Source organism: Odontomachus brunneus, unplaced genomic scaffold (genome assembly GCF_010583005.1).
Source record: "Odontomachus brunneus isolate Ranch 3 - 2012 unplaced genomic scaffold, Obru_v1 Obru_scaffold_035, whole genome shotgun sequence".
Lineage (NCBI taxonomy): Eukaryota > Metazoa > Arthropoda > Insecta > Hymenoptera > Formicidae > Odontomachus > Odontomachus brunneus.
This window is the reverse complement of record NW_022639485.1, coordinates 2,313,421-2,329,323: the sequence shown is the minus strand read 5'-3', so window position 1 is coordinate 2,329,323 and position 15,903 is coordinate 2,313,421. Positions and strand designations below refer to the sequence as shown.

Genomic DNA, 15,903 nt, shown 5'->3' with positions numbered 1-15,903 from the left:
TCTACAATATACATAACACAAACTATAGATAAATGCGCATATTAAGCATATTAAGAAATGCATATGCATATTAAGGAATGCAACTCTCGCGAGCTGTAGTAATCGCAGTGGCTATTCATGACGTCACTGATACACGCAGCATACTGCTTGCTAATAAAGGAGCAACTTTTCAACACTGCTGACACTGGCTGTGAATAACGGAACATAGCTAATAGAAATCTAGGGAGTAACGGAATAGTTCCGATCGAAATTTATTCCGAAGAGTTCCATAATGGTTTATGCACAAGAAACATGGCAGCAAGCCGAACTTCTATCTCTTATGAAAGGACGGCAAGTTGATTGGTCGTGTCGCTTCTTGCCGCGCAGTAAGCGTTTCCACGTGCGTTTTGTGCAAGGACTATATTCCCCAGGGGCTCAAGGATCCAAGAGCCCAGGAATTATATTTCTGATGCATATTCGAACGTTAAATACGAAGTTCTTTTTATTCTAAATTCTATTTTCTTTCATGAAAATTCTATATAAGATTGTTTAGCTTAAGAATCAGAAAATTCGAATGCGCATCGAGAACAGCTTCCCTAGTAATGAATAGCGAAGTACACAGTCTCTGATTGGTTTGACTTTTAGATCTTGATGAAATCTGAAAGTATATACTAACCAGATCCAAGAACTCACTGACCGCTCAGTGAACGATTGGACATTTTTACTATTTGGACATTTTTTTCTCGATGCAATTTAGAACGTAAACGCTGGTCTAATAAAAAAATTTTATTAATTTTTAATTAATTTTTAATTAATTTCCAAAAAGTTACGTTTTTTGAAATAAATAATTTGCACAAATTATTGCTTTATACTTCCATACGATCAATCTATTTGAAAATTTGAACAATTAAAATGTAAATTAGACTCCGTTCGAAATACCTGAAACAATAGAAATAATTTTAAGTTAATTTCTGAATTGAAACATAAACTACTTTTAATAAAAAGTAAAGTCTTTTTGTAGAATAACATTACTATAATATTGAAATTAAAAACAAATGACAAAATGCAAGTAAAAAAATTAACAAAATTGTTGTTAGAAAATGCAAATTGAAAGAGACAATGAGAAAAAACAATTTAGCCTTACGGGTCTACAAGAGCCGAAAGCAAAACATGATTTGGCTTTGGAGACTTCGTGCGGCGAGAACATGAAACACCGTTCTGTGTGTAATTATATGTCCATACACATACGAATACTAATGCAACGCTCACGCGGACGCAACAACTGCAAGTTAGTGCAGCTGGGCTACACTTTCCGTAGTAACCTGTAACTTGACATATTTTGCTTCATAGATATTACATTTACTCACCAAATAATTTTTTCTTCCTTATATTAATACTAAAGATGAAAGAGCCAATTTTGCAGTTAGACCCTTAAAAATTTATAATAAATTAAAATATAAACTTGTACTGTGTATGTGTATTTCAATCAAATGTTCAAATAATTTAGACTATTTTTGTTTCGATCTTTTTTCCCAAAAAACGCTCTGTAGTACTCTTCGGATTTTTATTCTGGTTATAAATATCACAATTATATTATTTTCTCTGTAGCTCAAAATTTTGTAAAATACCAATGTTAGTTCTGGAATTTCCGCGAGAGGTCTTCTGCAGACCCTTAATTTTAAGAGGCCTACTTAATCAGTTGGCTCTATCCCGAACAACATAAACATTGGACGAATAAAGAATCTACAGTAGTAAATTATTAGCTAACTAATATGTGCTACTAGGGACAATAAGATATACTGAGAAAGTGCATGAAAAGTGCAAAAGAACTTTTAAGAAATGTTTATGTGGACATGATTCTTAGTCTTACAAAACTAAGGTGCAAAATACGCATGCACACGCAAAAGCTAAAGAGATAAATCGTGATTTTGAAGTATACAACTAATGTATACATGGTATAATAAATTTAGAGTATCTGTATATTGTATTTTCTTTTTCTAGAAAATTAAACTAGATCTTAACTAAATAATAAATTATTTCGATGAAATAATGATAATTTGACGAGATAATGATGATTATTTCACTAATGAAGCAATACCTCAAGAGGAAGCACTTGTATTATCTGTACTTAAAAGGCAGAAGTATGGAATGTTTAATATTTGCCAACGCTTCTGTAAGAATCTCGAGGTAAAAGTTCATTTTTATGAAAATTTGTGCCAATTAAAGACTATGTAACGTGAAAGATTACGACTTTATCAATTAGATCAAACTGCGAGTGAATTGTTCTTAAAGACCAATTCAATTTCCCGCAACATTATAGATTCGAATAAATGTAATGTACATAAATTTTAATATTTTAATAATATTATTTCTTTTTTTATGTAGCTTTCAAAAATCAGTTGTATGAAGATGCCAAACAAGAGGAAATTTTGAGATCATTAATGAAGTGATGAACTAGAACATCAGATTATAAATGCAAATACGGCACTACGAAGAAATGGTAAATATATTTCTATCTAACACTTTATAGATATTACATGTTAGATACGTGAATTTTTGTACTTTCTTATATTAGTAATGAATTTAAATTGCAGAAGGAAAGAGGCAAAATTCAGAAGTGTCCGCTTTGACTAGAAGAATTGGCTGATCTTCACAGTTTGTATACACATTTTAAATTTCTCTCTTTCTCTCTCTCACTCACTTTCTTTCTCTCAAACATAAGATTTTAAGATAAGTTTTGGCATATTTTATTGGCATTCAAAAAATATAATTTTATCTTTAGCTTTTTCACTTTAGCTTTTACGTGTGAGTTTATTTTGCACTTCGGTCTTCTCTTTTGTAAGGCTAAAACTCGGTTGCAACAATATTTTGATTTTAAGCGAGATTTAAACATGTATTTATCTTTATTTTTCTTTCTAAATAAATAAAGAGACATATATTTAAATCTCGCTTAAAACCAAAATAATCTTGATGCAACCGGACTTAAAGATAATTGTCAGCAGTTTCCTTAAATGTTCTATTGTACTTTTGATGCACTTTCTGCAGCATATGTTGTCATCTCTAGTAGCATATATTAGTTAGCCAATGATTTGTCACTGTAAATTCTATAATCGCCCAATACTTTGTACTGCTTGAGATAGAGCCAACTAATTAGTAGGCCTCTTAAAATTAAAGCTAAATTATTTTTTGTTATTGTCTTTTTCAATTTGGTATTTCCTAATAAAAGTTCTGCTAATTTTATATATCTTTTACGCATTTTGTCACTTGTTTCCAATTTCAATATTATGACCATAGAATCTTACAAAAAAAGAAACTTTACTTTTTATTGTAAAATCCATACAGCAAAAATGTCCAAAATATATTATAAGGATATCCTAAAAATATTGCGACGTCCATAGGAGAGACATTCATAAAATGTTAAGATAAATATATTGGCATCCAAAAATTAATATTTTTTAACTTTACCTTTTTACCTCAAAAGTAGAATTACTCGATCATTTTAATGATTCAATTCTTAAACAACTTGCGCAATTTTATTTTTATTTTCTTATATTCTCTTTTCTCTTAAAAAAGCAATCTTACTTTGAATCTAGTTACTTTTTAAAAGTAGATTCCTTTTGCACAAACCAAAAATCTTCCAGTACTTATCTATGAGAGAATACGATATTTAACTGAATAATATAAGATATTTAACTAAAGAACATTAAGTTTTATATTTAATTCTAGTACTAATAGCAATAACTATAAAAGAGCGATAGATTTAATATAGACTTTAGATACTTGGATTTGATACAGATTTTAGATACTAAAGATACTTGGAGCAAATATTCCTCTGTGTCTTCTCGTTAGTTCCTCGAGAAGCTATACGAGAGGCTATGCTAGCCTCACTTTGGTATTATAAGAATAATTATTCAAAATCAGATTCAAAATTTAACAAAGTTCCCAAGCTTGTCAAAAGTGACTAAAGTTAAAATATCACACTTGAATTTATTTTAGTTCAACTTGTTTGTCATTGCGTTATCCATAATATTACACGTCACAGTGTCTGTACATATAATCATTCATACAGTGTAACAATATTATTAAATAAATAGATTATTTCTATAAGAAACATTTCAACAAACTTTATTAACCCATTCTGTGTACGAAACAACTATGTATATGTGTGTGTGTGTGTGTATGTATGATAAATCTATATGTGCTACACACATCTACACTAAAGGTAACCACGTTAGACATACAGCTATGAACAGGCATGCATACACAAAATAAATGTTCCATATCTCGTGTACATGTAGATTAAGTCAAACTGAAACACAAAATTCCTCTACCATTTTATAAACAACTAAGCAGGATGTTAAGTTATTAATTAAAGAAGATTAGTGAATGATTATGCGCGATATGACAGATGTGAATTATGAAAGCGGCGCTTGCCGTTACTTGTAGATAAGGTCAAACTGTCAAAAATCCTCTTTTTCAAAAAACGACGCAGATTTTTTAGTTATTAATTAAAGAAGATTAGCGAGCGATCGCACGTGATAATGCACCAATGTGTTCTTTAATTAATAACTAAAAATCTACGTTATTTGCAAAATAATAGAGGACATTCAGTTTGATCTAATCCACAATCATATGATAATATATGTCGCGTCTATCACAACTATCTACGTGATTATTTGTCAATCTTTTTTAATTAATAACTCAAAATTTTACGTTGCTTACAAAGTAGTAAAGGAATCTCTCATTCAGTTTAATCTAATCTACATGTACACGAGATATGCGACACTTATCTCCAGATAGCCTGTATATTACCGAAGCCACCAATGCTGTTCGATGCAATCGCAGAGAAATTGTTTTTCGAAAAGATTCCTCGATTCCACTCTGTCCATCGATCGATATTCCGTCTCTTAAGTATTTCAGGGAAATGTATGTAAGTGCATCTTGCAATATCAATTATGAATCCAACATCAATTATGAATCCATTATGCATCCAATCGAGTGCCGTATCAAATCTATCGCGAGCGCACTTCAGGAATGTACACATACTGCTGCTTACTCTTATTTATCTCGAAACCTCGAAACCCGCGAGGAACGCGACATTCACGCCCGAGCGACAACAAAGACCAAGTCAGTCGGATACATGGTTATTGTGGTTCCCGCGAGGTCCATCGGAGCGGAGAAAAATATTCAACCTTGACTGGAGAAGTTGACCGCGGTCAACGATTTACTGACTAAGGAGATGTATGTCTTTTTGCACCACGTCACTGTGCCGCGTCGTCCTCACTCTTTTCGTAAATCGGCCGGGACCGATCGCGGAGGCTCGACGACGATGACGAGTCCGTGTTCAAGGTAGTCCGGTTGCTCGTCCTCAAAAATCCAACTTTACTACCAGCGAGCGGGTGCCAGTTTGGTCGGCGCAACGTGGGGATGCCCCCGCGAACGCTAACGCTAACACTTTCTCGCAGGTATATACTGAAAGACACATACTACGTTTAAGTGAATGTTATTTCTCTCAAGTATTTCACAGGTTCATATATCCGCGAATTTATCATACTCTGAGAGACATTATCGGATAAAAAATTAACAAACGAATATTTTCGATAAAAATTTTTATATTTTATCAGAATATCTGATTAAGTTCAATCGAATATTTCCAGTTATAATGGCATTTCATCAGATAAACCGATATTTCTCATCAGATGTTTCCTGATCGAATAAAAAAATTCATCAATATTTTGATCGGAAATATCCGTTTGTTAATTTCTTATCAAATAATTTGTCTCAGCGTAAGCTCATCATAAGTATCGAATTTATTCAAAATACATTCTGACTCTATTAGATTTAGTATTTCAAAAAAATTATTAAAAGAAAAATTCGGTTTGCTTACTAGAAAAAACAACTTTTTTTCAATAAAGTTTTACAACATTCTTGTAAAAAGAATAAATTCTTTTTTTGAGTACATGATAATGAGTTTTTCTCAAATTTGTGATAAGTGCACTGAAAAGAAAAATATTTAAAAATTTATCTATGAGATATATAAAGTTAATTCACAGAAATAAACTTTATGTCCTACAAATATAAATTTTCTAGTATTTTTTCTCAGTGTAGAGTTGAACTAACTTTTTTTATAAAATTTTATAATATTATAAAGAGAATGAATTCTGCTTCTGAGTGTACGATAATAAACTTTTCTAAAATTTGTGGTGAGTATATTTTAAGACTATTGTTAGGAAAATATTCGTGGATGAAGATAACTATTACTCAAAGGAAGGAAAGTAAACTTAGTAATCGCTTCTCTTAACAATAGAATAATACTTTTCTCCGTGTGAAAGCGTATTAAAGCGCGACGAATAATAATCAATCTATAGATGTACGCCATGTCGTATTGTCGCAAGAAAATTAAAGAAGGAAAAACTGAAGTTAAAAAATTAATAATTTTTAACTTATGTAAGTTAATTTTAAATCAGCCAACTTATAACTTCAGTCAGTTATTTTAAGACGCATTACCTTTAACGTAATAACTTTTAGTTAAAGTAATTTATAATATAATAAATTAAAATAAATCACCAATACTGTAAAGTCAAAAAGAGAAAATCAATCGATATAATTGATGGCAATTGACCTCGAAAAGTTTCAAGGTAATTGCGTCACGTAATTTCCGATTGTACTCTCCGACGAGAGGATTCGGATTTTCGGGAAGAGAATGACAGGAAAAACCCGAAATATTTTGTATGACAAATGCAAGGTTCTCACTATAAAGTCCAGCAATTCAATCTGACGCAAATTCCCGTCGCTTCTTCTGCTTGAGTAAATACGGATTCTTGCATGACAGAAAGAATGCGACCCTCGGCGTTAATTGCAGAGTAATTAATGGTCACTTCGGGGAATCACTTTACGCACAACTTAATGGACCGGTGGACTAATGGATGGATGGTCAAGAATGCTCTCGCTGTCCCGCAACGCCTTCTGATTTGCATTCTAGCGATGACGGAAAGGCGCAGTGCTCGTTAATTAAGATGACACACGGAAACGTGAGCGATGGCTAATCTCCATTCATAACACTCTCCATGAAGTTGTAGTCGCGAGAAAACAGGAATTGTTTTTCATAGAATTCCGTTGCAAGAAAACAGAAATGTTTTTCCAATTTCGTTATCGAAGTGACAAAGCTGGAAGAAGTTTCTCTTGAGAGAATCTGTCGAAATAAACTTATCTTCCTTCCGCCGAAAAGGGAACACGCGTTAAAAAAAGAAAGAAAGAGAGAAATTCGTCGATGACGAACTCGCCCCGTTATCATTCGATCTTTAGCAAATACATAAAAAACATTTAAACGCTAAGTATATGCGAATGAATAAATTTCAACAATGTTACCTCTACAAAAATCCTCGATCGTTCTCGAGTTTGAGACACAGTTAAGTCAAATAAATTGTGGAGCGTGGCGTGATATAAATGTCAGGTTAGGGTATTCCCGAAATGTTTGCATATTATGTGCAACTCCTGTTCGATGACAAGTCTCTGTTTTCTCTCTGTATAATCTCTGACATAATTCCTCTCTGTAGACGTTCCGACAATTCCGCATACCGGCCTTCTCTAAAAAGATGTGACTATTATGATTAAAATCCGTTGATTATCCGCGAATTGCCTCGACCGAATTTTTCGACTTGAGCGTAAACACGTCCAGACGCATCATTGCCTATAATAGCGATGCAAATGTTTATTGCTTAATAAAAATTGCATAATGTTAACCTCACGGAGATGCTGGCTCACTTAATTTATTGACCGAGTTGTCATTTCGCGAAGTCCTCCTTTAAATGAACACGGCAAACAAAAATCAACTTTCACTCAAATAAGACACAGGCAAAGTCTGTGGGCGGATATTAGGTCAGGGCCATTGTTAAACGAACAATATGAGACCTTGCGACAAAATCATTTACGTAACGACTACTCAAAAGATGCGTACCCATGTTGCCGAAGCTTTCGCGATCCTGCTGATCTTCGTGGTTAACTAACTTGAATTTTATGTTGAGCCTCTTTTTCAACCAGAATTGGGTGAGTCGATTTTTTCCTTTCACTGAATTAAGTTTAGGATTACATAGACAAAAACTAATGTAATTAGAAATTGAGTTAAAATTAAATTACTCAATTAAATTAAATTACTCAAGTTAAAAGTTGATTATTGAAAGCAATATATGTTTGTATCTTCTATACAATTATCTTCTTAATCGTGGGTTAAATTTAGATAAAATAACGGAAAGGTTGTATTGTACAAAACAATCCAACTCTTTTGCGCTCACAATTTCGTATTGAAAAAAATACTTGAAAAAAAACTTATATGTAAGGTATAAAGTTTGTTCACAAAAATAAATTTTATACTCGACAAATAAATTTTTAAGCATGTTTTTCTCTGTGCGTATAAGAAAAAACGTGACATTCAGAGAAACAAAAAAAATTCTACTGGTATTTTATTAATTTGTTTTTTACATTATTAGTAGTTCGTACTGACTTTAAAATATTGGTGATTTATTTTAATTTATTATTATAAATTATTTTAACTAAAAGTTGATAAGTTAAAGATAATACGTCTTAAAATAATTAACTGAGATTAAAAGTTAACTCACTTAAAATTAACTTAATTAAGTTAAAAGTTATTAATTTTTTTAACTTCAGTTTTTATAATTCTTTAAACTCCGATTTTGTATAATTCTGATTGAACTTTTACTACCCAACTCTCAATACTAAAGAACAACCGTTGCGAAAAGTGAATTGTTCTTTGTGAATTGTTGTTATTATTGTTAACATTTTTTACAAATTTCATTTTTACAAATCCATTATATATGTAAGGAAACGCGCTTTATGCAATAATCCCATATCCATTTATTTAAATCAACCAGCCGTACCAAGGCGTGCTTCTGATAATTTCATAAATATTCAGTAGTTATTACATAAAAATGTATATCTTAGATACTTTTGTGCAATGAAAAAGCACGCTGCGAAAGATCAAGCGCACTATAACCGAACCTGATACGCGACGTCGTCGAATGACAAGGACAATAGTAAATCGCCTACCACCTGTCCAGCGTTTCTAATTCAATGACCGCAAACGGTCGGCAAGTCATTCCCGTCCAGGGATATTTTTTGCCCATAAAAACGCCGCAGAATTCGGAGAACCATGATTTTTATCCCGCCGCTCATTATTGTCCCTGATTGATCGCCCGAGAAACGCCTGCAACACGAAAAAGAAAAACAAAAGCTCATCTTCTTAGAATTCCTTTCGCGGCAGAAGCAATACCAAGAAGCGCGTCGTTAGAACACAATTAGATGAATATTAAATAAACATAAAGCATATCCCAAATTCTTAAAGACTTCTTAGAAACGTCTAAAAACACGTCCTATCTTTTTTAGACGTTTTTCAGAAATTCTTTCGTAATCTTTTAGAATTCTGTACTGTCTAAGAGTTTTTTTTGTGTCAACCAAGCATTTGGTTGTTTAACTTCCCAATCTTTAATTATTCGCTTGATTCACTATTATTTCTCAAAGTTAAAAACCATTTTCCATTGCTAAAATTCGAGTAACTCAGCTGTGTCCCTCAAAATTTCGAATAAAATTTAACTCCAAGAAATTTAAAGAATACAAATCGTCACATTGCTCTCTAAATTTCTTGAAATTTCACTCGGAAAGTAGAGTGAATTGAGTCACTCTAATTCGAGTCATTTTTCATTCATATAGAGTGAATTTTCCACTCTGAATAGTCAAGTGAATATTTTTACTTGAAATTGAAAAATCAATCTGATGTACTCTATTGTCACAGCAACATATTCACTCTAATCGAATAAAAAATTCATTTATATACAGCCAGAATTAACTCTGAACTTCAACTCTGAGCGGAACATTCACTCTTATTATTTCGCGATTTGTAAATTCCGCGATATCGTAGCGCAGAGAAGCGAAACATTTCCTTTCCATGATAAGATCGGCAACATTACAAGGTTTTTTTTGTATAAGAGTATTTGAACATTATTTCTAAGATAATTTTTAATGCTAAACACAAATGTGCCAAAAAGCTTCTACCACGTCCGGTGTTCTATATACAAAAAAAGTCATTTTTACGATAACGAATTTTTTATTGAATTTAGAAAACAAATTGAAAGTATTGAAAGCATTGAGAATTAAATTTTTGTTTTTTTTATATGACTTTGGACCGGTTTCGCGCATTAGTGTCCAGCAATAATCATCTAGCATATTTTCGTCTCAATATCTTTGATAAAGTTCTTCAATTGTCATCAAATTCTGGTGAGAACCAGATTCGCCTTGCTCATTACTTGTTGCACCCAAATTATACGGAAAGAAATCAAGATATGAGTATAAAAAATGAATTTTGCGCGAGACATACGTGCATTTCTATGCACGTCTATTTCGTTATAATTTTTCAACAGTTCCGCAATAATTGTCACTTTTTTATTTTCTAAGAAACCATGTATTGAAATGATAACCACGCTGCTCATCTATGGCTCTGCAACTATTGCAAAACAAGTGCGGTGCCCGCATCATAGTTATCGACCGCAAAACTAAAGTAACGTAAATAGAAAAATGTTAGCGATTCTGTGATTATGCAGTTCCTTTTCCCGACAATATATCGCCCACAAACATAAAAATAATTTGAATCAGTCTTACACAATCTTCTCTATATTTTTACGTAATAACATAAGAGAACACGTTCGTGTGATATTTTCGTGAAAACGGTGATACAATAACATTGTAAGATAAACCGCAGTGCTGCTAACTTGCTAAATCTACAAAATTAGAGATCTGATGGAATTTTTCTGACAGATTCAAACTCCAAATACGTTACACAAAGTTATTTTCATTTCTTGCACTAAGAAAGTGCAAAATTTGTAAACTAATGTAATTAGTGTACTTCTTGTATTTCTTGCACTAAGAAAGTGTAAAATTTGTAAACTAATGTAATTAGTATAGAGACAGGAGCCCTCCGACAAATCGAAGTATCGACGTGACGAGAACGCGAGGTCAGCTGTGTTTACCGCGAATTTCGCGGGGATCACGTCGCGGTCGTCTTGCACCGCTGCGTAACACGTAGAGTCCTCCGCGAGCCCGAAAAGAAATGAAAACACGGCGTCGACATCCTCATTTGTGGTTCTTTGTGCGGCTCTACGTGCCGTTGCTTGTACACGTCCCCGCCCCGCTCTGTTATGCGCTTTTTATCGCGTTGTCGCGAACGCCCGCGCCCGCGCGCGCACGCGGGATTGCGTGTACCTGGACGCGGACGCGAACAGGTAGTCGGACACGTGTGCGGACGAGTGTGTGGGTGCCGTGCGTGCCCGCGTCTCGAAAACGCGTCGGGCCAGACGGATATATAAGGCCCGCCGCTCTCGGAAATGGAATCAGTCTTCAACATGTTGCGCCCATTGCATTTCGTAAGTGACTCAGGGCGAACGCCAGTGCGCGTCCTCGCCGACCGCGTGAAATCTTCGCCTTCTGCATCTCCGTCTCGTCGAGACGTTCCTCGCCCGCAACGCGTGTGTTCTCGACCAGTCGCGGGTGGAAAGTTCAAACAGCGCAATCGGGAACCGCGGAATTTCCTATCGAAGCGAGCAGGCAGAGCTGCACTGAGAAAAAATACTTGAAAATTTATTTATGGGAGATATAAAATTTATTTGCAGAAGTATACTTCACAGAAAGAGAATCTTAATATATCACAAAATCAATTTTCAAGTATTTTCCCTCTCTCTCTCTCAGCGTGCAGATTCGATACTTGTGATCGTACACTGAAAAAAAAGTCTTGAGAATTTGTTCGTCGGTTATAAAACTGATTTCTGTGGAGTATAAAGATTTATTTCTGTAAATAAATTTCATATCCCACAAATAAATTTTCAAGTATTTTTTCTCAGTGTTGACACTTTCGTTACCGCGTTGGGTTTGGGAATTCTCATAGCTTATAGTGTATTTTTTTATGTAATTCCATAAAACAGACTCAGAGCCATATTTTCATAGTCAAATTTTATATTTATTTTATATCTGAGATTTTAGGTTCATCTTCAGATTCTGTACAGATCATCGCTTTGATTATGGAGTATCTAAAGCTGGACTTAAAATGATCTTAAATATAAGATCTGACTATAAATATCGTCCTTACACTGAGAAAAAAATATTTGAGAAATTTATTTGTGGGATAAAAGTTTATTTCACACAAATAAATTTTATTTCACAGAAAACTTTATTTTACAAAAGTAAACTTCACATATCCCACAAATAAATTTTCAAGTATTCTTTTCTTAGTATAGTTTGTTTATGTGGACATAAAAAAATTATTACTGTCATATCTGAAGATGAACCTAAAGCGATTTTAAATATAAGATCTAACTATGAGCGGTATTTGTAGTCCTATCTTATTTTTAAAGTCGTTTAAGTCCAATTTGAGGTATTTTACAGTTATATACGATGTTGATAGCGAACGCGTTCTCCGCGACACGACATTTCCAATTTCGCAACAATGCGTATTTTCGCGATTTCGACGACAATCGACTAGATCGAGATCTTCAGGACGACTGGTCTTATCGCATTGCGATCGTAATTAAGCACGAATTGTAATTAAGAGGCTCGTCGAACTGATTCCAGGTGCTCCTTCTCTCTGCGTTCGCTTTCCTCACCTTCGCCTCTGCCTTAGAGGCCAAGGAAGCATCCGCTTCCGTACAGAGTGAGATCGAAGCACCGGCTGCTGCGAATGATTTAGAAGCGGACGCCTCTGGCTACTACGGAGGGTGAGTTTCTTCTATTTACGAATCGATTTTAAAATATGCGACACCTGCAAAATTTTCCTTTTTGTGTAATTTTCTTCCCAGATAACAGAAATCTCTAAGAGATCTTAGGTTTGCGCTCATTGGTCGTTACTTGAAGCTTACTTCACGTGAGATACGCACATTTTTATTTAAAGTTACACCCAAGTTATTTAGTTGAATCATATGACATATGTGACATTTATATCTGTACATGTGATTCAAATAAAATGCTCATCTAACTCTAAATCCAAATATGAGTATCTCACTTCAGACAAGTTTTAGGTAACGACAATGAATACGAGTCTTAAACTCGTATTAAGTTACTTAAAACGTATGTCAGATGAGACATTCAGATTTGAATTTAGAGATTAATGTAAGTTTTTAGCTGAATCGCGATACAAATATAATGTTGTATATATTATTTGATTCAAGTAAAAAGAACTCAAATCTGACTCTACATTCAGAACTGGTTATCTCATTTGAGACAAGTTTCAAGTAACAAGTAGTAACTATTAATACAAGCTTCAGGTCTACATTAACAGTTACCATCTGAAACTTATCTCATGACAAGTGAAATACTTGGACTTTTACTCAGAGTTAGATCCAATCTTTCTAGTTGAGTTATATGGCATATGTGACATTTACATCTGTAACTGCGACTCAAATGAAAAACTCTCACCTAATTCTCTGAATTCAAGTCTAAATCACTTGAGACAAGTTTGAAGTAACGACTGTTAATACAAATCTTGAGGACATCTCAAAGACGTCCGACTTTTCGGGCGTCTTTCAGTCGTCGTTTAGACCTTTCTAAGACGCCTTTCAGAAGCTTCCGCTACGTGAGTTCGCGGTGCGGACAGCACGGGGAAAGAAAAGAATTTCAACAAGCGCAATAATCTGCGGAAACAGGATCTTTAATAATTCAGAGGACCATAATCCTCTCAGTGAAGCCCACTTGCGGCCGTGAAGTATTTAAATAGCGATCACGTATTCCGCCGCAATCGGGGATTATTCAACGATCGCGGATACACTTCTTCGCGCGCTTGTGTGCTTTGTATGCGAAGTTCGCGCGACCGCCACGACTCGTTTGCAAAATTGACGATAGCACGCGAGGACGTTCGAAAAAATATTGCACCCACTGTTTCTCGCAGCATCTTCATTTCGCATTCACGACCGCTTTTACTCCCCCCGTCCTGTCACGGATGGCCGCGCATGAATCACGCCGTACGTTACCGTCTTAATTTCGTCAACACGACCGGTCTAACTGATCGCGTGCACAAAGGACGCATCTCGGCGCGACGAAGAACCGACTTCCGATGCGGTTAATTTGCAACGACTTAGCGGACGTTTAGTATGCGACGCGTCTAATTTTGCCCGTGACGCGTCGACCACATGCGCAATCGTATGAAATCTGTCGTCGTTGAAAATTTATACGAGACGCCCACTGCGTGCGCGAATTACCGGATCGCGTAGCAGCCACTCGTTCTTTCAACCCTTTAAGGTCGGACATCGGCCCCCACTGGTAAAGCTCTTTTCTTCGTAAAATGGCCTCGAAAGACTCTTCCGATGAAGAGTTACGTGGTCCAAATCAAGTAGCCCGTCGAGAAATACGATTTTCTGTGAACACATATAATTGTGCACGTTCATAACTATAGTATTATAAAGACAGGATCATTGCTTCGCTAATATAAAATTTGGGAAGGATCTAAAGCGAATGTCGACTACCAAACGATTTATACACATTTTTCCAAATGAAGTTGAAGCAGTCCTACTTGTCATAATTGAGAGACACTGCTGTGGCAATCGGTTATGTCAGAAGCCGAAGTGACGATACACGATATAAGTATTGATTCCTTATTACTCTTGTCTGATAGATAGAAATGTAACAAAGATACTCACGTTTTCCCTGAATCTTCCGTTGCATTTATGACGTCGGATGTCTCATATATCGTCACTTCAGCTGCTGTCACAACCGATTGTTGCGAGAACGCGTCAGCAATGTCTCTCAATTGTGCGAGAAACATAATAATCAAGCGATTATTCGGAACCTCGGTGTAACTAAACGATCTACGAATGCAATTCCAGATACCGACCATACTACGGCGGCTACGGCGGCTACGGCGGCTACGGCGGCTACGGCGGCTACGGAGGATATGGATACGGTAGAGGATACTATCCTGCAGTCTACCGAGGAGGATACTACGGCGGCAGGGGCTTCGGCAAAGGATGGGGTTATGGCGGCTATTGGGGTTGATGCGACTCAGCACCTCCTAACTGAGTGATATCTCATCACTGTCAACAAGTCCCTGGCCTTTCTTACTAATGTCCGAATTCTCTAAAAACACGCGAAGCTTTCGACAGCTTTGTTAGTTCTGTAAGTTTTATCGGAGTCTGCATTGCATAAAAACGAATAAATAAAATGTAAAAAAGAGATACGACACATTCTTTTCTTGCCGACCGACCCGTTTTCGCTCTTAGCGGCACATTGTGTGCGATCAAACACACGTACATTCAAATAAAAGATAGTAAGGAAAGTAAGGAATATTTGTTCAGTGCCCGCATGACACAAAGCATCCTAAAGATGTCCTAAATGACGTCTAAGAAAAGTAGAAGTCTTTGGACGTTTTTAAGATTTCTTCAAGACACACGTGTTGTGTCGATAAGTACTACACGTACAAGAAAAAGCGATTACTTAATTCACTCTTTTTCTTTTAAGAAAAGATTATCTTCGATAAAGAATATTTCCTTGATAATAGTCTTCAAATATCAAATCTTTAAAAAGCTCATTAGCTTGTAATCAAAAGAATTATTATCTTCTTTATAAGAATATTATAAGACTTTATCGCAAAAAATAAAGTTAACTCGACTCTAATAAACCGAATGTTTTGCTTTAATTTAATATTCTTGAGTGAAATGCCAAACTTGCTGAGATTCAGAATGTATCTTAAGTTCGATGCTTGTAGTTTCTGACTTTTCACCGCGGATCTCTTGATTGACAACGTCAAAAATGAGAGAATATACGCTAAAAGTTCTTACAAAATGCATTGCAATAGAAGGATGTTCCATAAAATGACATTTACAATCGATCAAGCAGACTTGTGAAATAGTTCGAACACTTTTTTTTTATTCAAACAAT

The 15,903-nt window shown here is 35.0% G+C and overlaps 1 protein-coding gene and 1 long non-coding RNA gene across 4 annotated transcripts; both read left to right on the top strand.

The window, feature by feature from the left end:
- Window positions 1-1,657: 1,657 nt before the first annotated feature.
- On the top strand, window positions 1,658-3,428 carry LOC116843770. Of its 3 annotated transcripts, none has more exons than XR_004377926.1 (4): window positions 1,658-1,912; window positions 1,981-2,166; window positions 2,365-2,479; window positions 2,574-3,428. It is a non-coding gene; the product is annotated as an uncharacterized LOC116843770 (long non-coding RNA). The 3 variants fall into 3 exon arrangements; XR_004377927.1 differs by having other exon boundaries at window positions 1,659-1,858; XR_004377925.1 differs by having other exon boundaries at window positions 1,661-2,166.
- A 7,816-nt stretch (window positions 3,429-11,244) lies between these two features.
- Window positions 11,245-15,200, top strand: LOC116843750 (keratin-associated protein 19-2-like). Its single transcript, XM_032814472.1, has 3 exons — window positions 11,245-11,408; window positions 12,610-12,752; window positions 14,853-15,200. The coding sequence occupies exons 1-3, from the start codon at window positions 11,370-11,372 to the stop codon at window positions 15,019-15,021; spliced, it is 351 nt and encodes a 116-aa protein (XP_032670363.1). The 5' UTR covers window positions 11,245-11,369; the 3' UTR covers window positions 15,022-15,200.
- Window positions 15,201-15,903: the final 703 nt, after the last annotated feature.